Source organism: Carassius carassius, chromosome 16 (assembly GCF_963082965.1).
Source record: "Carassius carassius chromosome 16, fCarCar2.1, whole genome shotgun sequence".
Classification (NCBI taxonomy): domain Eukaryota; kingdom Metazoa; phylum Chordata; class Actinopteri; order Cypriniformes; family Cyprinidae; genus Carassius; species Carassius carassius.
Genome location: NC_081770.1, coordinates 5,484,647 through 5,507,479, shown reverse-complemented (window position 1 = coordinate 5,507,479; position 22,833 = coordinate 5,484,647). Strand labels below are relative to the sequence as shown.

At 35.4% G+C, this 22,833-nt stretch overlaps 1 protein-coding gene across 5 annotated transcripts in view; it reads left to right on the top strand.

The window, feature by feature from the left end:
- Positions 1 to 16,906, top strand: part of LOC132159516 (SLAM family member 5-like) — a 145,673-nt gene extending 128,767 nt beyond the window's left edge. For 2 of the 5 annotated variants that reach the window (XM_059569061.1, XM_059569058.1), the window contains exons 4-8: positions 12,212 to 12,334; positions 12,423 to 12,461; positions 12,717 to 12,758; positions 16,139 to 16,488; positions 16,623 to 16,906. In XM_059569061.1, coding sequence (XP_059425044.1) covers positions 12,212 to 12,334; positions 12,423 to 12,461; positions 12,717 to 12,758; positions 16,139 to 16,488; positions 16,623 to 16,673 — 605 coding nt within the window. In that variant the 3' untranslated portion in view covers positions 16,674 to 16,906. Of the gene's footprint in view, positions 1 to 10,379; positions 10,654 to 11,169; positions 11,506 to 11,814; positions 12,121 to 12,211; positions 12,335 to 12,422; positions 12,462 to 12,716; positions 12,759 to 16,138; positions 16,489 to 16,622 lie in introns of those variants that run through there. The other 3 variants (XM_059569059.1, XM_059569060.1, XM_059569062.1) reach the window with 3 other exon arrangements.
- Positions 16,907 to 22,833: the final 5,927 nt, after the last annotated feature.

The window sequence follows — 22,833 nt, the reverse complement described above, 5'->3', positions numbered from 1 at the left end:
ATTGTAATCACTTTTTTTACTCCCCCACAAAGTATTATGTCCATTAAAATCCCCACACCATATAATATTATTACAATTTTGTCCCTCTATCTTTTCTAGCTTAGTTTTCTCTAGTCTTTTACAAGGATTATAATAATTACAAATCACCAACTCTCTCTTTCCTGCCCATACTTTCACTACTACATATTCTTGTTCCTTTCCCACTCCTAAGATTTTATACGGTATTCCTTGCTTTATAAATGTAACACACCCTCCTCCTCCCCCCTCCCTTCTATCATACCTTACCGCCACATAATCATATAAAACAAAATCCAATTGAGGTCTTAACCAAGTTTCTTGAATGCACACTATCTCTGGTTTTTCTACCCTACTACCAACAAATTGCTTAAAATCCTGCCCATTAGCTAAGAGACTTCTCGCATTCCATTGTAAAATCAGCATTATTAGGATTAAAAACCTAATCATGATGCCTCCTGACTTGCTTGCATCCTGAGTTCATCATTTATTTCCTCCCACTTCAGCCCTATCATGTCCAAATGGTGTTCTGCCGCTTTCACAATTACTTGAATTCTTTCTGTTTTTGACTTAATCTCATGTGTTGCATTAATTACTCCTGCAATGAATGTGACCAGTTTCTTTTTTTCTATCCATGCTTTCCTCATCCCTTGCTGATCATCCATTTCCTCTTGTCCTTTATTCACTCTTCCCTCTATATTCTGATTCCTCTGTCCATTCATCTTAACTGCTTCAGCATATGACACCTTCTCTTTTAGTCTTATCTTCTGTACCTCCACCTCTTTTTTAAGTGCTTCACATCCCCAGTATGCTACACTATGATTTCCTCCGCAGTTACAACACTTAGGTTTTGTTCCCTCACCACACATCCCATATTCATGTTCACCTCCACATCTAGCACACCTTCTTTTCCCCTTACACATTTTAGCAGTGTGCCCAAACTCCTGACAGTTGTAGCATCTCATTGGTTTCTGTACATATTCTCTCACATTATATCTTACATATCCAAAGTATACCTCTTTAGGTAACTCTTTCTCCTCAAATTCAATCAGTATTGACTCAGTGTCCTTTTTCTCTATTCCTTTGGTCAATCTTTTGACACTTTTCACTGTGAATTTATTCACTCTCATGTTTTCCAGTATTTCTTTATTATTGATATTAATGGGAATCCCATAAATCACTCCTTTACCTCCGTTATCTCTCTTTTCTCCAACTTTTACAACCCTCTGAACCTTAACTTTACCAATATATGTCATCCTTTTAGCTTTGTCTAACTGGGTCCCATTTTCACATCCAATTAGCAAATTCCCATCTCCTAAAATCCTTGCATATTTCACTTCCCCAATCTGATTCTTGATGATTTTTGTTAATTTAATCGGGTCAATTTTCTTAACTCCGCCTTCTTCTTCAAATCTGACAACAACATTCAATATTCCTTCCTTTACTGTTTTTTCCCCTTTTCCACTTTCATCACTTTCTGATTCTCCAATGCTAGATGCATGATTTTTCTTTCTTTTCCGACTCTCTCCCTTCTTTCCCTTACCAGCACTTTCCCATTCATTTAGCTTCCTCTCATCTTCCTCACTACAAGCCATGTTATTACTCTCACTGTCAGAGTCATTTCCTACCATCTCCTACGGATTGCAAGGAACTCAGTGAGACCACCGTTCCGGACCTATACAGGCCGTCGGTCGATAATCCCACTGCAAATTCCTCACACAACCCTTTTCCCTTCTTTTTATTTATTTATTTAAACTGTATTTATATTACCTTTACTTCTCAGTCCTAGTCTTTCCTCCTAGTTATTTGTCACAATGTTTGCCTCCGTGTCAGTCAAAATACTTCCGCTCAAAAAATCTCTGGAATAGCTCCGGTCTGCCCCCCGGCCTATGACACGCATCTAATCTACACGCAACTTCACTTATTTTTCATCTTGCACTCAATATTATGTAATAGTTTAATCTAATAAACTAATTCAGTAATTCTAAATGTGAAATCATATACCATCTTTGTTTCTAAATCCATTTGGCGGTTCAGTGTGAAATGACGATATATTAGCAATCAGTTAGTTTTGCTTAATTACAGAAAATGTGTCAATTTAGTTTCATTCAATTTTTTTGACAAAACAAATGTTAATCTTTCATAGACGTGGTTGTTGGTAATACTAATTCAGTTTACAGCTGAATATGCATTTCATTTTAAATTATAAAGAGATTTGGATGGCCCCAAACCCCATTGGCCCCCTTCAAATTTTCAATACGATAATCCGGCCCTCAAATGAAACTAATTGAATAGCCCTGGTTCAGGCAGTAACAGGGATAAAGGCGCCTTTGAAGCACAGCTCTTAATGGTATGTTTGTTTTTGTCTCATACTTTTAGATACGCTGTTGTAAAAAACGAAACCGAGCCTAAACTAAAGTAATCGCTTCCTCCCGTGTCTGAAAAAAACTAATACACCTCACCAGTTTAAACATACGAGCACAAAAAGACACGAAGAGTTTAATTCAGCACCCGCGCGCTGTTCGGTTCGTATACAGTGTGCATGCAGACCGCCACGTCTACACCAAACTGAGTTTGTCTCTTCTTACTCTTGAAATGACAAATACACAGAATAGTCAACTCGAAAGTATGAAACAAATGGTCGGTTAAGTGTAAGTTGACAGTTGAGAAAGAAACGGAATGTGTATCATGTTGGTTGTATTATCTCTTAAAGTGACATCAGACTTACAGACTTTGGGATTTATGAACTAAATATCTCCAGGAATGGGAGAAATGTGATTTCCAAGACATTTATCGTGCGAGGTGAGCAGCTCAAATCATTTAGTCGAATAAAGATCCTTTAACACTGAACAAGTTAGACTTTCTGAAACGACCGAATAATTCATGTGAAATTAACCAAATCGGAGCTAAATATTTCAAACAAAATCTTTTCATGTTTTGTTTACAGATTCCTCACAAAACGGAGAATGTGTTTCAGAGGAGACGATGACATTAATGAATGGAGAGATTACTGCAAACACACATCTATGGTGACTGGAGAAACATCCTTATGTCACTTCTCTAGTTTCAAAACTATAAAATGTTTTAAATCAATGCTGCATGCTGTTAATATTGGATAATTATAACAAAAGTTTTTTTGTGGTTATTTTACTGTTGATGGAACATGTTACTTAACTACGGTCTTCCCTATTGTGCAGATACCTGTTATGTTACATTAGTGTCTGTTTTACAGTTTTGATCAGCATTAATGAACAAAAAAACATTTTTGAAAGTTTTCCTAGCAAACAAAAAAAAAACCCAGCTATGGAGTTTTCTTCTCTGTAGAGCAGCACATTTCTTTACAGAGATCACAAATTGTTGGGAGTTTTACTATGGCCACTTACTCTCCTTGGAGGCTGACATTAATTTAGAGATAAGATTGCATTGAGAGCTCATCTTTCCTTTTTCTGTCTGTTTCCTGTTTTACAATCCATAAATATCATCATGATGGGGGAGAGTTTGGAAACTTTCGAGATCCTTCTGATGTTACACTTCTGTCTGGTCATGTTGTGCTATGAGATTTAGAATCAAACCTCTGTGTTTCCATGTGCATTATTATAGTTCATATTTGATTACACAGAAGTACAGTACACACATTTTTTGTAACTAAATGTGATTGCTTTTGCCGTGTGCGTGTATATATATATATATATATATATATATATATATATATATATATATATATATATATAATACATACAATTTAAATTAAATTTAAAATTCCTGTGGTTTTGATGTGTGGGATTGAAATGCAGGGGTTAAAAAAAAGTAAATAAATCAATTGTAATTAAATTGTATTATTGTAATATAATTTCAAACTAAAATTACATATATTAAATAAAACATTAAAAGCTTAAATATTATCAAAATAAACTATAATAAATTAAATCAGAAACCTTCACCTTTTTTTGTAACAAATTTTAGTACTGACCATGCATTAAATGAAGCAGAAGATATCAGTCACTGGAAATTTACTGAGTACACTTCTAAATAGTTTTAGTTTTTAAAAAAAAAGGTAATTAAGAGCAGTCAGTGTAATAAAACATAGTTAAAAAAAGTTTCCAATATGGCTATGATTAACCTAACCCTAACCCTTATTTTATAGTCTCAAGCATTCAGAAATCACACATAAAGAAAATGAAGTAGGCTAGTTTTACTGTGATAAAACCCATGTTTTGTCAGGGTAGTGATGTTCATATGTTTTTGTTGAAGAAATTATAGAGGCTGTAGCAATTTTTTGTCATGCTACATAATAATGTCACTGAAATACATAAAACTGAACTGATACGGTGGAAGTTTGCTAAATGAATGCATTCAGGCCGAGTTTTACGTCATAGCCAAGTGGAATAAAACAAACAATGAGGAAAACCTATAATGGAGATAGATTTAGAGACAGATTGCATCTGCACCACGATACTGGATCTCTGACCATCACAAACAACACAGATAAACACTACAGGATATTATAAACATCACCAGTGAGGGAAACAATATAAAATAACCTGAACAGAAAGTGTTTGGGAAAATACATTATGATTAGAGGTTCTGAATATAATTATATATAACCTTTTTTTTTACATTCATGCAACAAGGATAAAAAAAACATACTTAGCCATCAAAAAAAATTGTTGCACAAATCTGTAAAGCTTTGGCTTGGACTGATGAACTGGAAGATGAAGTGGAAGATGGTGTTTTTCAATGAAACACAAAGTTTTTATTGCGCTACTTCTGAGGTTTGGAGAATTAAATACTGACATTATCCTTATTTGAAATGCCTTTAGGAGCCTTTAAAACCATTGCAGTGTGTTTGAAGTGAACGCTGCATGCTAACCTTTGAAACTGAATATTAGTTAATTAATCATTAATTAATAAATGTTCTTTTGACTTTACACTAAATATTTGTTTTATTGTCCATATAACCTGTTATCATTTACTCTGACTTTGTTTGTCATGCATGTTTTGATATTCATGTTAAGTACAAGTATGCCTGTTACATTTGATAGTGTTCGTTTTAATAAACAAATCTTTAATCAGTGATCTTTGAACGTTTTCTGCCCTCTAGTGGATAGTACTTGTGTTTACAATTATTATTTACAAATTATTTTATTTTACGTCCAAGAAGACCGCTTGCGAAAAAGATGACTCTTTAGATGTTTCTTTGAAAATGAGTAAAGACTCAAAGGCTGTACGAATTGCGATAGGGAGGTTAACATTGACACTACATTACCATTTCAAAATAATCCATTAAACAAGCAGCGATTTAAGGAGCGTGCACCTTTATTTCTACTAGTACTGACTACTCTCATAAACTCCACCCACTGGAGTAGTTTTTCACAGGTCAGGGTGGCGGATTGGAGGAGTCGACGGTGTGTGGTGGGACGCGCCGGTTGGAGAGGACGGAAGTTTTTGGACGAAGCGAAGGCAGATTGCAACCGAACTGTATTGTGAGTGTAAAAAGCTAAGAGGAGTGATCTCAAATGTTCCACTGGAAATGTCTGTGGACGAGGTAAAGAGTGAGATTAAAGGTGGGAAAGTATTAGAGGTGAAAAGGCTCCAAAGCAATAAAAGTGGTATTAAATCAGACAGTCTATCTGTATTGCTTGTTTTTGAAAAATCCTTACCTTATGAAGTTCAAATAGGCTGGATCAATTACAAAGTTAGGGAGTATATCCCTCAACCATTGAGATGCTTTAAGTGCCAGAGAATGGGTCATACAGTACAACAATGTAAATGGAGACAAAGATGTGCGAAATGTGGAGGAGACCATGAATATGGAAAATGTAATAAGGATACCAAGCTAAAATGCTGCAACTGTGGAGGTGAGCATAGTGCTGCATATGCTGGATGTGTGGTCCAGAAACAAGCTAAAGAAGTACAAAGGTACAAGGTTGTGAATAAGATGTCATATGCAGAGGCTGTTAAAAACATAGGCAACTATGAAACAAAGAAAAATAGTCAAATAGAGAGTCATGAAAACCTCAATGAAAATGTAATGCATGGAGCAGCAGGCCTACCTCAGAGGTTAAACATAAAGAGATGTCAGCCAGGGAAAGTAGGCCCAATACCCATTGCCATACAGCAACCATGTAAACATAAGTGTATAGTGGAGGAGAACACCTTGATGGTAGAAAAAAAGAGCTTTGTAGCTTTTATATGTAAAGTTGTGAATGTTGCCACACGACAAGAAAGGAAAAGTGACAGGATCAAGACAGTGGTAGAAGCTGCAGAGGAATTCTTGGGTATCAAAGATTTAAAAGCAGAAGATATACATGGCATGCTAAGCACTAATAATGATGGAGGGTCTCAGAGTATTACTTAAATTTATTATGGTATTCCATCTGTTACAATGGAATGCTAGGAGTCTGACTGCAAATGGACAAGAATTTAAGAAGTTTATAGTAGAGTCTGAAGTCAAACCTGATACTATTTGCATTCAAGAGACCTGGCTAAGGCCTCACCTTGATTTTATTATACCTGGTTATGAGTCTGTTAGGTTTGATAGAGGTGGGAATCAGGGTGGAGGATGTGCAACATTTGTAAGGAATGGGATACCATTTAGAAGAATAGGAACTACAACAGAAATAGAATGTGTAATTACTGAAATTTATAAATCAGATGGACACTTAGTAGTAATAAACTTATATAACCCTTGTAAATCATTAAACCTAGAAACATTAGAGGGAATAATAAGTAGACAAGGGAACCGGAAAGAAATATGGTGTGGAGACTTCAATGCACATAATAGTCTTTGGGGAAGTAAGCATACAGATAATAATGGAGAAGCAGTGGAGGAAATGATGGATGTTAGGCAATTAGTTTGTTTAAATAATGGGAATGGTACAAGAATTGATATACGTTCTAACACACTGTCTTGTATTGATCTCACTCTGGTCTCTAATAAAATGTCACACTCTTGTAAATGGAAGGTGATAGAAAGTACAAGTATTGGAAGTGACCATTTTCCAATATTTTGCTCTATAAATATTGAAATAGATCTCCAAGAAAGGCCTAATCATAAGAAATGGGAGTTTGAAAAAGCTGATTGGGAAAAATTTAAAAAAATATGTTGTATTTCAGCAGAGACAGTCTCAATGCAGGGTGATATTGAGGAATGTGCATCTGAGGTTACACATTTAATAATGAATGCAGCATTAAAAAGCATACCATTTAAGTCAGTTGGGGGGAATAGGAAAATGGTCCCATGGTGGAATGATACATGTACAAAAGCTATTAAAGAACGAAATCGGGCAATGAGAATGTTAAGAGGTAATTTGAACCAAGATAACTTAATTGATTATCAGAGGAAAAAGGCTCAGGCACGAAGAATAATTAAGAATAGTAAACAAAATGCATGGAAGAACTATTGTTCTACTATAGGGAGGGAAGTTAAAATAGGAAAAGTGTGGTCAATGATGAAGAAAATGAGTGGGAAAAAAGTGTATACTAAAATACCTGTATTAGAGGATGATGGAATACTGGCAATAACAGATAAAGAAAAGGCAAATGCATTGGGAAAGAAGTTTGCCAGTATTCATAGTGGGGATCATTTGGATGATATACATAGATTACATAAAGAGAAGGTTCTTAAAGAAAATAGAGATGTGTTTATTAAAAAAGATTGTGAGGAATGTACTATGGATGCAGAAATAAACTTGAATGAACTAGTGATAGTATTAAATGATATTAAGAATACTGCTACAGGAGAAGATCAACTAAGTTACATCATGTTCCAGAAAATACCTGGGAAAGTATTGCAGATAATATTACAGTTATTTAATAAGATATGGGAAGACGGTAAAATACCAAAAAGCTGGAAAAGAGCATTAATATTGCCATTTAATTAACCTGGGAAAGACCCGAATAATGCTGGTAATTATAGACCTATTGCCCTTACGTCACATCTCTGCAAGTGGATGGAGAAGATACTAGTCAGAAGACTTAACTGGACCCTCGAATATAGAGGATTATTCGCACCATATCAAAGTGGATTCAGGAAAGGGCGTTCCACAATGGATGCGGTGGTGAAAGTAAGCAATGAAATAGAAAAAACTTTTAAAATGAAAGAAATAATGAGTATTGTGTTCTTTGATATTGAAAAAGCTTATGATTCCATGTGGAGGGAAGGGCTGTTAATTAAAATGAACCAAATGGGAATTAGAGGTAGGTTTTATAATTGGGTCTTAGACTTTCTGTCAGAAAGAAGATTTAGAGTTAGAGTGGGATCAGGAATTTCTGAGGAATTTGAAATTGGTAATGGAATTCCACAAGGTAGTGTTATTAGTCCAGTTTTATTTAATGTTATGATCAATGATATTTTTATGAATCTGGACAGAAGGATTGGATCAGCTTTGTATGCAGATGATGGGGCCATCTGGGCAAGAGGACGAGATCCTATAAGGGTAAGAAATAAAATCAAGGAAGCCACAGGAAAGGTAGAACAATGGTCGTATAGCTGGGGCTTTAAGCTTTCTCCAAGTAAGTCTTGCCATATGATATTTACAAGGAAGAAAGGGATAGAAAAACAGAACCTACAGTTATATGGACATAATATGGAAACAGTAGATCATTTTAAATATCTTGGTATGTGGTTAGACCAAAAGGGAACATGGAAAATACACATTGAAAAGGTGGAATCAAAATGCAAGAAAGTCATCAATTTAATGAGAGCAGTAGTGGGGAAAGACTGGGGAGCAAATAAACAATCACTAATATATATTTACAGGGCTTTAATGAGGTCAACAATCGATTATGGATGTTATGTATATGGAGCAGCAGCTAAAACACATTTACTGAAGCTAGATAGAATTAGTAACAAAGCATTGAGGATATGTGCAGGTGTAATGAGATCAACACCAATTAAAGCAATACAGGTTGAGTTAGGAGAAGTGCCGTCAGATCTGAGAAGAGATAAGCTCATGCTTACATATTGGAGTCGCTTAAGTGGATGTGGACATGAAAATCATGCAAAAAGTGTTATTCAAGAATGTTGGGAGTATAGGTCTTTTAAAGGTAATGGCTTTGGATGGGTAACAAAGACAAAATCAGAGGAATATAGAGTGAAAAATATATGGTTTAATTCACCTATACCTATTAGTAATATACCTATATGGTTATTTACCAAAACTGAGATAGACTTAAACATTTTGGAACTAAAAAATGAATGGGAAGAGAGTGAGAAAGGACACCTGGCAAGTCAATATATAAGGAACAAATATTATAGTTACTTAGAAATTTATACAGATGGATCTAAGGATGAGAAGGACAATGTAGGAATAGGAATATATATACCAACAATGAACATAAGTATTGGAAAAAGATTACCTGATCAGGCTTCAGTGTATACGGCAGAGATGATGGCGATTATTGTAGGACTACAGTGGGTTGAGGAAGTAAAACCAGACAGAGTGGTGTGTTGTGTTGATTCTGTAGCAGCTCTATATAGTATTCAAAATATAAAATCTAGTAGAGAAGATCTAATGCTAGAAATCCAACAAAGTTTATTTAGATTACAGAGACTACAGATAGATGTGAGATTATGTTGGGTACCTGCTCATATAGGAATAAAAGGGAATGAGGGAGCAGATAAAATCGCAAAAAAATCAACCAGGACAAATGATAAAATAAATATAAATAAATAAATATAAATAAATTGGAAAAGGAGAGGCTAAGGCAATAATCAAAAAAGAAATTATGAAAAAATGGCAGGACAGGTGGGATGTGGATAAAAGTGGAAGGAAATATTACAGATTGCAAAAATCTATTAATGCACAGGGGGTGAATAGAAGTAACAGAAGAGAGGAGAGTGTTTTAACCAGGCTAAGGTTTGATCACACAGGATTAAATAAAACATTGGTTTTAATGGGTAAAAGCCAATCTGATGAATGTATAGAATGTAGGTCCAAGGAAGATGTTGAACACGTATTATTGCATTGTAAGAAATATAGGGATGAGAGGATGAGACTAAATCAAAAGATAAGTCAGGTAGGAAGAAAGTGGAATATTGAAGGTTTGTTAGGCACAACAGGAGATGGGGTAAAGGATGCACAGAAAGCAGTTGTACAATATTTGAAAAATATTGGAATATATAATAGGATTTAGGTAGTAATTTTTTATTTTTATTTTTTTTTGATGATATAGTCATGATAATATCTTCTCATGTTACATACTCCTATACAGTAGGTGGCGGTATGCACCTTTATAGTCATGGTTGCAATCTGCCAAAAAACGAAAAGAAGAAGAAGAAGAAGTAGTTTTTCACAGGAACAGAACCCAGGTGTGGAATGTTTTCTATGACAGATTCCACACAATGTATTTACTTCCGGAATTAGCCTACTGATTTTCCAAGAACATTTCGTGTGTCACTCGTACAAATGCGATCTACTGAGCTGAAGTCGGTGAAATATTACAAAATCATGTGTAAAAGTTAAATTATGTTAAGTATCTTTACGGTTTCCTGTAACTCGTTTAGAAACTGTTCAAACGCTTTGAAACGCGACGGAGCGGTTTAACAACTACAATGGACAACTTTTTCTGATCTTGTACGCACTTGCGGAATTATGGAGACGTTTGTTTTATTTTTTGTTACGTTACTCGTGGATGGTGAGTAGATTTAAATCGGTTTTCGAGTCTATTTAAAAACGATTTGAATATAATATTAACCTATTCGATTTCTGAAGTAATGTTTTGATCTGTTTTATGGCGCTAAAACTCAGAATATGCTTGTGCTGATGTTTGTCCAATACGAACTATTTAGTGATCTTAATTGCAACTCACTTTTTCTTATGCCCAACATACATATATATATATATATATATACACACACACACACCTGCATAATAAATGAAAAGAAAATAGAATACAAAAAGATTAGAAAGGTAGTTAGATTTTTTTAAAGAATAGAATTAGAACAGTGAGTATTAAAGTTAGAGGGTCAAATAAAGATAAATATCCCGAGGGACTTGAAATGTGATCTGAAGCTGTGAAGATTTGATATCCACACACCAATATTCTCCATATAAGGCTGAATAGAAAAGAAATGACAAAGCCAGCATAAATTCTGTCACTATTGTTCCTTAAACAAGAATCTGTGATTCTCAAGCGGTCTCTCTTCTGCAGGTGTGTTTGGTTATACAGATGAAGTGAAGTCAGTGTCAGTGATGGAGGGAGATTCTGTCACTTTATACACTGATCTTACTGAAATACAGAAAGCTGAGCTGATACTGTGGACATTTGGATCTGACAGCACTCGAATAGCTCAAATAAACAGATTGATTAATAAGATCTCATATTATGATGGTCCTTATGGGATATTCAGAGACAGACTGAAGCTGGATCATCAGACTGGATCTCTGACCATCACAAACATCACAACTCAACACACTGGACTCTATCAACTACAGATCATTGGTGGAAAACAGGTCACACCCAAGAAATTCAGTGTTATTGTTTCTGGTGAGTGGTTTTCTTGTTGCAAGCCAATTTGATTTCATTGCATTTCAGTTATGAACATAACAGTCAAAGTAACATGTAGATTCAGCCTGGTCATCATTTGACTTTCACAACTGACTTTCCTCTGAACTGTTATTCTAGAAGCCTCTTGGAGACAAAGGCAAGCTGAATGTATGATTTATGTCGTAAAGAGTCAAATGTGACATGAATCACAGCATGTATCATTCGTGTTCAACGCTGTGAACTTATCTAACTGCATCAGGGTGTTTTTATTGTGACATTAAAATCTATTATGTTCTCTCATGATTTCAGCTCATCTACCTGTTCCTGTCATCAGCAGTGACTCTTCACAATGTTCTTCATCATCATCATCATCTTCTTCTTCATCATATTGTTCATTGTTGTGTTCAGTGGTGAATGTGGGTCATGTGACTCTCTCCTGGTACAAAGGAAACAGTTTATTGTCCAGCATCAGTGTGTCTGATCTCAGCATCAGTCTCTCTCTACCTCTGGAGGTGGAATATCAGGAGAAAAACAGCTACAGCTGTGTGATCAACAATCCCATCAGAAACCAGACCACACATCTGGACATCACTCAACTCTGTCAACCATGTTCAGGTACAGCAGAGCTGATATGTTCATGTAGAGTACGTTAACAGCAATCGTTGTGATTTATTTAGTGTAATGATACTGTCTCTTTCCAATATAGCACCAGGTTTGTCCGCAGGTCATATAGCATTGGTTTGCTTTAGTGTTCTGGCTGTGGTTGTAGTTTTGTGTGGTATTTTCTTTTACTATCACCACAAGAGGTCTACACAAGCAGATCATCAGTGTAAGTGTTACCTAGAGATAAATTTGACACAAAAAAAGATTTAACTTCCTCTTCATTTATTAAAATAAGTGCTTATTCTTTTATACAGGCCAACCTGATGGAGAAGAAAATATTAGGCTAACTAATGGTGAGAGACTGACTCTTGTGTTTATATATTTATTGTGGCTTTATTCGTCCACCGAAACAACAACTTTACAACGAACTTTAACAATAGAGTTATGACAAAGGGCTTCATGTGTTTGTTTGTTTTTTTTAACTTGTAGTTAATGGAAATTCTGGGCATGCTAATCGGCCGAACACTGGTAAGATGCTACATCACTGAATCTCTGCATGTTTGAGTTCATATAAATCCATGCCAGACATTATTGTTGTTTGTTTTCAGCAGATGGAGAAACCCTGGAACAGGAGAGACATTCACAAAACAGTAAGTTACTGTACAACTAGTGAATTTTAATGTTCCCTTCTGACTTTATTCGGCTGATTCCATTTCAAAGTGCATTGCATTTACAACAGTTTGTCCTAAGTAGGGAGTAACTTGCAAAAATGTTAATGCATTCAGGTGCCTTAAAGACCTTTAAAAAGTTGTAGAAAGTCTATGGCAGGGGCGTTAAGTCCTAGGAGGAAAAGGAGGCAGTGTCTCTTCAAAAAATTGGATGAGAAAGTAATCAATATTACAAACAATAATTGCAAATATTACTAAATACACCATTGAAAGTCTAAAAGTCACTTGTTTTTATAAAGTAACACTGTGCCACAGCGACACCCGCAGGTTAAGTTACACAGGAGGCTTGTCTCCCTTCGGTCCATAGACTTTCAACAGAGACTCCTTAGCACAATAGTAATGCCTCCATCACGCTATAAATGGATATGATCGTTTGTGATTGGATGCGATTGGTTTATGAAATAAATCCCGCCTCCTGTTTTCATGTGAGCTCTTGGTTGAATGAAGAAAATTATGGTGTTATTGACTAATTATATAAAGTAAACAAATCTCCAGCTTAGATAGCACTACTTTGTGTCACATCAAAATAAACCTTGAAATGGTTAGACCCTACCGATCTATTAGTCCCGTTCACTATTGTTTATTCTTAGTTCATGTTAAAGTAGTTAAATGTGCCATAGAATGCATTGAAACAATATTTTACATTTTTCTCTGATGTCCTCAGAGTGTGCATATTAAGTGTTATCTCAAAATACCACACAGATTATTTTTTATAGCTTGTTGAAACCACTTTAACTGGTGGTGACCATGTTGCTTCCAAATGCAATTTTTAACTACTACATTCCTATTCACGATTCAAGGCATTATTGTTGAGAACAGGCAGAGACAATGGTAGCTTTAGCAACACTAGCTTTACAGAGAGCCAAGAAGGTCTTTTGGAAAAAAAAATATGTTGCGTGTTGCTTACTTTGTCTGGAGTCTGGACGTTTGCACACAACGCGTTGGTATCATTCCCTCTTTCAGAAACAATTTTTGCACAACTCCAGCGCTGAACTGACCCTTGTTTGTGAGACGGTCTGGTGTAAAATGTTAGCTCAAATGTATAGGATTTTCTTTCTTTTTTTTCAGGGACATTTCCTGAATAAAAGTTAACAACCGTGTTCTCAGCGGTCTATGGAGACTCCTATGTTCGTTGGTGCATCAACACATGACACTTTTAATGGCTCTTTACCGCTGACATTGTAGCTACAGCAGCTACAGCAAGAAAACAGTAATGACAGACCGCTGCTTCTCAATCAGGGCTGTGTATACGCTAATAGGGCAGAAAGTGTCACAAATGAGGGGTTTTTCACTGACTATGTCGTCATAGTAGTGACAAACCTGGAACAGCTAGTGGAGATACTATTTTATTAATTATTGGGATTATAAAACAATGAGCGAGTGGATTTTTACCATTATAGGCTGGCTGTTTTCACACTCTGCGGCCACACAACTGTGTTCAAAAAGTGATTTTTACATTCTATGGCACCGTTAACTAATGTTATCTAATAAAACCTGTAAACCGTTTCCAGAATATTGTTCAAATTCTTAGTGCTTTTTTTTAGTTATTATTTTGGAATAAATAGAAAAATGCTTTAAAAGACTATGAAATGTATAATAAGTATTTAAATGAACTACAAAATAGTTATATTTGTTCTCTTTTTTGATAATATTTATTTACCTAGGAAAACATAGTGTAACACACACACATATATGTAAAACTGCCTCTTCATTTTAAAACACCATCACATGCCACTGGGCTGTGGGAAGAAAAAAATATTTAAAAAAATAATAACATAAAATAAACTAATTAATTGTATATATATATATATATATATATATATATATATATATATCATATATATATATATATATATATATATATATATATATATATATATTCAAGGCAATCTGTTAACTCAAACGGTTTGAGTTAAGTTTACTTGTCGGGTTTTACAGTATTCAAAGATGCCACCTACGTCACTACAAATAGAACGCCGCCATATTTGCGACCGACTCGCCCGGTATGGCCGCCCAAACTGCCCATTTGAATGAGAGAGAGAGACAGAGATACCTGGAGAAAATTTCTATTTTAGGCTCCGATCCTTATTTGTTACCCCCAGTTTTCTTTTGTCCATTATTATCTGCCCCAGACTACCCAAATTGGCCTTCTATGATATATATATATATATCTTGTACATAACCCCTCCCCATACAGTGGGGATTGCTTGAAGGCTTTCAAGAGTACAGATGCGTATCAATATGCTGTGGCTGGATGGGTGAAAAACGTGAAAGTGCGGCACCTGGCCACCAAGGATTTATATTTAATCATGGGAAATGTAGGTATTATAAAAAAAATTTCAAATGTATGATTTTGGTGGTAGTTTGCTCTGACTAGGTAGCGAGTTGTTAGCTAGCTAAGTGGCTAACAGCTGGTAGCCACGGGCCGGCACATGGCTAGCTGTCATTAATCTAGGGTGACCAAACGTCCTGTTTTCCCAGGACATGTCCTGTTTTAACGCCCTGTCCTGGCCGTCCTGGCTGGTTTTCATTATTTTAAATTCACGCTTGCCTTTGCACACAAAACATATGAAACCGGCTTCGGCTTATAATCACCTAAATACAAATAGCAAATAATACAACACAAACGCATCACATGGGCTGAAGGCTTAACTTACCTGACACGAAGTGTTCATTGCATAGTAAGGAGTGAGATGTGGGTGTCCAGTGATCTCTTCGAATGGCAGCTAACCACTTCTTCCTTCTATCCTTTTCTTTAGGTATATAATAGAATAACAATTCGGGGCTCCTCTTTCGGCTGTTCTTGCAGCCAACCGCACAACATATTGCAGGCATATTCAGACCGTCGGTCGCAAAGATGGCGGCGCAAAGCTACAGTGACGTCATGTGAATCGAATGAATATATATATATATATACTTTTCCTACATTTTAAAACTTTTCTAAAAAAAATCAACTTTTTCAAATTCAACTGAAGCCGTTGGTCCAATTTACACACAGATTCAACATGCTAAATTTATAGAGCCTTGTAATCAGAAGTTTAATTGTACTTACTTTTGTATGTTTCTAAGATATAAGCTCGAGATTTTTGACTTACATCTACAATCAAGTTTAATTTATAAAATTTAATTTCCATTTGATAAACTAATTTGATCAAATTTGATAAACTAACAAATTTTAATTAGGGACATTAGGAAAATAAGTACAATTGATTGTTGAAACAACATGTGGACAGTTTTAAGCCAAGTTTGTTCAACCTGCAAGAATCAACCTGATAAATTTGATCTCTAACTTTTTTTTTCAGATACTTTTGTGGAGAAAGATGAATTTAAGTCTGTGTTAGCAATGGTGGGAGAAACAGTCACGCTACACACTGATCTCACTGAAATACAGGAAGAGGAACTGATACAGTGGAAGTTTGCCGATTCCAAAGTAAACAAACTCGCTGAATTTTTTGTCATCGCTAAATGGGATAAAACAAACAATGAGGAACACCTACATGATGACAGCAAATTCAAAGACAGGTTGCATCTGGACCACAATAGCGGATCTCTGATCATCACAAACATCACAAATGAACTCTATGGACATTACAAACTGCACATCACCAGCGAGGGACAGAAGATCTCAAAGACCTTCAATCTTGTAGATCATGTGAGTATGTCAAGTCTTTCACATCCTTCATCTAAATCACACCATTTCTATACATCACTGCATCCCAAATTAATCCAAGAACATCAAACTCTTTTCTTGTTTTTAACTTTTTTTTTCCTTTCTTTTTTATTAAGGACCCAAAGAAGAGACAGGGTACAATCCTGAGGAGAGAAACTTGCCCTTGATAGCAGAATGAGAGTATATGTAATCCATATTTCAGTTCAATTGCCAAAATAATGGAACATAGTTCTACTTATTTATACAGCCATCTAAAATCCCAAATATACTTTGTGTGTTCAGTGTAAGCTGACATGAACTGATGTCTGACAGGAGACAGTGGCTTATTACTGTAAACACAACAGTAAACAGCTAAACCATTGTCACACTGCACGCAAATGCTGAAAAACAATCCATTTGTATTATATTGTATTCTTTCCCCTTATAATTTTTCATGCATTCACAAGGTGTCCTGTTGTTGTTTTTTTCCACTATTTAATTTTAGTGTTTTTGCCATTTATATAGGCCTATTATAATATATATATATATATATGAATATAGGTAAGTAAATACATAAATATACACATTTTATTTATTATTTGAATTTTTTTAAAATTTATTGTTATGCAACTTCATGCAGCAAATATTTTGTGTATAAAGTGTATAAAGCTATCAAAAATATTTCTGCAGCTTTGACTGAGACAGATGAACTGAAGTCAGCAATGGCGGGAGATTTCATTTGTGAACGAAACAGTGCTGTTTGAACATCGAAATGTTATGCTGTTTCAAACTGTGAATGAGAGACTGCAATTTCAGCCTCATTAGGAACAAAAAGTTTTTATACAATTTTTATTTCTTTATAATAATAATAAAAGTTCTGTCAATGAGAGATATAATGATAAAACTTCTGGTATTTTTTATCCTGTCACATCTCAATCATTGTCTTGGTAACTCGACACAGGAACTCACTCTCTCTGAAGTCTATATATAGTGTATGAGGTAAGCTGTGTGAAATTGTAAACATTATCACTTCCTTGAACCCATTCACTGTCGAAAGCTGAAGATGTGAACTGTAGAGTCAGCTGTGGGACTTTTCCGGACTTGATATTTTCTCGATGACAGATCCCATACTTGCTCTTTGAATTTATATTGATGTTAATTTCATTCTGCGAGTTGTCTCTTTAATATCGCGTGGTTTATATACATGATACTGCTGATTGGGCTGCGATTTTCTGACACCCACCAAACGAGAAAAACGTGACTCAAACCCTGTTGCACCCTTTCCAGGAAACGTCGTTCAACCCAGAAACCGTAGTAAAACAAAATGTTCAAATCAAATGTTGACAGAATCATATTATATATATATATATATAACACAAAAGCACAAAGAGTCACTTGATCAATGTCGCAATGTTGTTTTGATTACAGACCTAAAATGTAGAAAATGTATGTATATATATATATGTATATATATATGTGTGTGTGTGTGTACATATTTGTGTATGTATACATATGTATGTATGTATATGTTTAATGAACAATTAATGTAAAACTTAAAATGTTGTGTTTTCTAGTCTCTCTGCATCAGGTAGTTGACTCCGCCTATTAAGAGGCGGATACTTTCACTTTGCGAACCCCGCATCTTTCGAATTTGTCTCGTGCTTTAAAAATGAGATGCTCGTGTTGAATCTGTCAGAAACCCTCACACACTGCAGGATACAACATGTTCCCACAGTAAGACTTTATCCATTTACACTTCACCTCGACTAAAATATTTTAATCTCTATCGTTCATTTTATTATTGTTATTATTATTGAGATTTGGAAGCGTTTTTAGGCTTTTGACATTGAGTTCATGTGTCATTTAGACGATTTTTGAATCGCAGTGGTAGAATTCTTAGATTTCTTTGTTTTTCAATGAAGTAGCCTGTTAAACAGCTAGTTGCACCATTCACGGACAGATATAATTAAATAATAATAATAATTGGTCATATCTGGTATGCGGTAACATTTTGGCTTCATAAGTGTTGGAAAAAAAAGTTACATGATTTTTATGTGTTTTGCATTCCACCAAAATAGTGACATTTTTAACTATTAGGAATGGATACTGGTCAAGCTCGGGGAGTCAAAAAATAATAATTACGGGTAGATTGTTACGTCACTGGCCATGAAAATATTCCACCCTGTTAGGGACATATAGATAGTTATCACTACATGTTAATAATAATAATTGTTTTTGTTTGAAAATCTTAAATTGCAAAAATCTGCATGTTGACAACATGCGTAGTTTTTCTCCCAGTTAAATTTTTTCTTCCTGGTTTACAGGTTCTGTTTCCTCTGTGTTTTGACACTCTTAGATGCAGGTAAGAAAGGAGCTCAGTCTGTAAACTGGGGTTTAGATTTGAGGACACTAGTGGAAATTATTTTACATTGCATTTTTTTTTTTGCTTTACACACACATCTATATAAATATCACGTAACTGAGAATGTCATTTTCTTTTCCTGCATTTACACCAGCACTCATTTTCTCTGTACAATGTCACATCATTAATGACACACAATTTATTATTTGGCTAATGACATACACATCCAGAAATAGTCTAATAATAATAATAAAATAATATTTTCATTCTTGTCTTAAACTTTTGAATCCCACTGTAACAGTGAATAATTAAAATTACGTAACTAAAATAGACATGTTTTCTAGTCTCTCTGCATCAGGTAGTTGAAGGTGGCTCTGTCATCTTGAAATGCAGTCACAGAAACATTTTACTTGAAGATAAACCGCTGACAGTCCACTGGAGACACAACGACACCAGGATTGTTTATGATATTATCCGTGGAAGATTTTCTGTACAGGAACAGGATCCAGCGTACAAGAACAGAGCAGAAGTTTTACTGGAGGAGCTCAAGAAGGGGAACATCTTTCTCAAACTCACTGATCTTCAGCTCTCTGATGAAGGAACGTATCTATGTTTTGTCCCAGATTTGGGAATTGAGCACGGCACACAGCTGGTGGTCAAAGGTGTGTTATAATAACTCCTAATGTTATATATTTTAAGTTCTGTGCTGTTAATCTAAAGTGTAGTTCTAAATAATCAAACATGCTCTACAATATTGAGTGTTGTTTCATGCCAGACAGTTTGCTCACTGCATAGTAATAGTTTTATGAGGTTTTACTTCTAATTTTTTGCTTTAATAGAATGAAGTCACGGTACAGGAACACGTCTGGGCAGGACTCTGCATCTCCTAATACCTTTATCTGGACTGATCCTGCACTTTATCTGAACAGGACTTTCTGGACGCTCTTATTGTCAATGAAGCACTGAGCACAGATCAATGGAAATATGATATCATTAAGATGGAGAAGCATTACTTTTCCTGTTGTCTGTTTTTAAATTAAATGCTGCACTACTGACCTTTTCCACACTCACTCCAACTGAAAAATACATTGTATACATTAAAATGACAACTAAAACATTCTTTCTTTTTAATAAAACACAATTGGTAAGAAATCTATAATGAATCAATTTTTGTGTTCATTAATTGATGTTCGCTCCTCATTCATTGAAAGGTGTATGAATGTTTAGGATTATGTAGAACAGGAAGAGCAACAGAAGAATGTCGGTGGGTCCTCTCGAGCAAAGGATCTACCGCTTAAAAGTCAATTTAAGATGAACAAAGCATTGTGTGTACAAATAAATCAGTCCACAAAACACCATCAAGGTATCACTCCTTATGGTTGAATTAGTCTGTTCCTGTTCAATAAAGACACAAAAGGTGCAAGACTGTTTTCTTGATGCTAAAAAAGTAAAAAAGAAAAAAAAATCAAGCATTGATGCATGTCAATGCAAATATGCAGCACAAATCTGAGTCTAAAAACAGTTCCTTAAAATATAAATATATTCAAATATATTATTAGTATGGAAAAGTGTGAGACGATTCTCTTTATCAGTCTCTTTAATGCGCCAGGATTATCCCGTCCAGACCTGCGCCAAACACAACAAGGACAGGATCCACACATGGGTGACTACTGCAGAGGAAAAACAAAGGGCTGGTCCGAAACAAAGACAGTCTAAGTTATATTTTGTGCTTATACTGTCAAAACACACATGGTTTAGGTATAGGATATGTCTATAATTAAAGTAAACAACTGAAGGAAACAGATTCATGTCTGTATATCAGATGCGTGCAGGTCTTAAAGGGACAGTAGGCTACATGTAAGGGACAGTTCAGCACAAAATTTTATTTCTGTCATTGTTTATTCACTCACATTTGGTCCCAAATCTATATTAATTTCTCTCTTGTGCTGAACACAATAGAAGACATTTTGAAGAAGTTGTGTAACCAAACATTTGCTGGTCCACATTGATTTTTATTGTAGGGGGAAAAAATACTCTGCATATCACTGTGAACCAGTGATGCGCGAGTCAAACAACCCACACCCGACCGACGTTTTCAACTAACCCGGATGCAGCCAATGACTTTGCAGGCAGTGTTTTTGCCCGAAGGCACCTCATGAAACGAATTTCGGACAGGCTTCTGAGGCGGAGTAATGGTTTAATGATCTACAGCTAAATATAGAGAGCTTTGGTGATAACTAAGTGGATATTTCATTACTGCAATATTAATTTCTCGCTAGAAATTACATAAAAGTGGAAAAAGTTGTTACAGAAACATATAATTACACACACAAACTGACCACCGACCGCAACTTTCAGACGCCATCTTTATTTTTTGGCTTAACTCTCACAGAATGGAACGCAAAGGATTGTGGGATATCAAAGGCAGCGAAGGATACATCTATGCTGCCTTCGAAAACCGGCCAGATGAAGGCATCTCAGGAGACAGGAAATGAAGCTGACATTGATTTCGGACGTGCCTTGATGCCTCACGACCTTGGAATGCGACCTCCGAAGGCAGCATTTTTCAGTTTTCGGATGCAGGTGGAGTTCCGATCACATGCGTATGCGGAAATTTCGGATCCGATTTGAGCCTCGGATACGTTCAAATATTTGAACTTCTGCGACTAGACCGTATGCGAATGCCCGACCGGATGTGATGTATTATAATCAAAACTATCGTTGCGAGGTCAGAACCTACCAATATTTTGTTAACATTAACATTATTCTTTAAACACTATTTCTGTAAAATGGTGGTTTATAATAATTATGTCAGAAATTATTATTTAATAATTATTAAACTATTATTTACCTAATGTTTTTATTTTGGGGTCATCTGATTTGCTTTAGTTCATAAAAGCTATCGTACGACTGATCTTAATATTACGGTCTGTTTCCCAAAAGACTGGGGAAAAAAGATCGTCGTAGATCTACGGGTGCTCTGGAGTAATAGTGAAGCCTTAGGTGCATCGTACGAAAAACAGGTTGCAACAGATTTATGCGATCACCTGTCCTGCAGGACAATCAGCAGATTACACCTTTAACTTGATTCAGGTGCAATGTGATTATAATATAAGGATTTGATTGTGCTTTATTGTACACTTTATTACTCGTTTTCTTTTTATAAATTTATAAATGAAATAATTAAAAGTGGCAGAAAAAAAACAGAAAATAAACATCTACATTAAAAAAAACGAATAAAAGAACTAATGTAGGAAATGCTTCAAAGGCTGGGGGGGAAATAATATGTCAACGACTTGCTGAAGTGCACGAAAACCAATAACGTCTCTCTCTCTATATATACTGTATGTATCTAAAGTACATTATAGCCTATATGATTATGTAAAGTATAATACACTTTATTATAATATAATAGATCAATAAGATCAATCTTTATCGGGAATCCCGGCCAAGAGCTCGTATCCCGCTCCGCTCACTCATTCCGTGGGGTCGCTCGCCCAACCCAGAATGGGCTGCCTCCGACTTTTTTTTTTCTTCTAGTCAACTAGTAGTTGTTCATTTAAGCCATTCGTGGACAAATCTCCCCTTTATATTAATTTAATTACGTAAATAGGCTATGACCGCACACATATGGCTTGCCACAAAGAACGGGTTAAAGAAATGATTATGAATGTGTCTAAATTAGCAAGGAGATATTTAATTGTTTAGTAATAAACTGAAGTTGAGGATGAGGACTTGCCATGAACGCCAGAGAGAAATGCACATTTCATATGGATTACATAATAGAGTAGCCTATTTATTTTGGTTTGAATATTTTCGTTTAAAAGTAGGCATTTCAAGCTTTCTGTAATGTATAGCCTATATTTCACAAATCTGTGAGGCACAAGCAGAGTTTCAGTGACCTCCAGTTCACGTGCAATGCATTGCATTGTCTGTTTTATATTTGCTTCTTATTTATTAAATGCGGGCAATTTATTGATGAATCA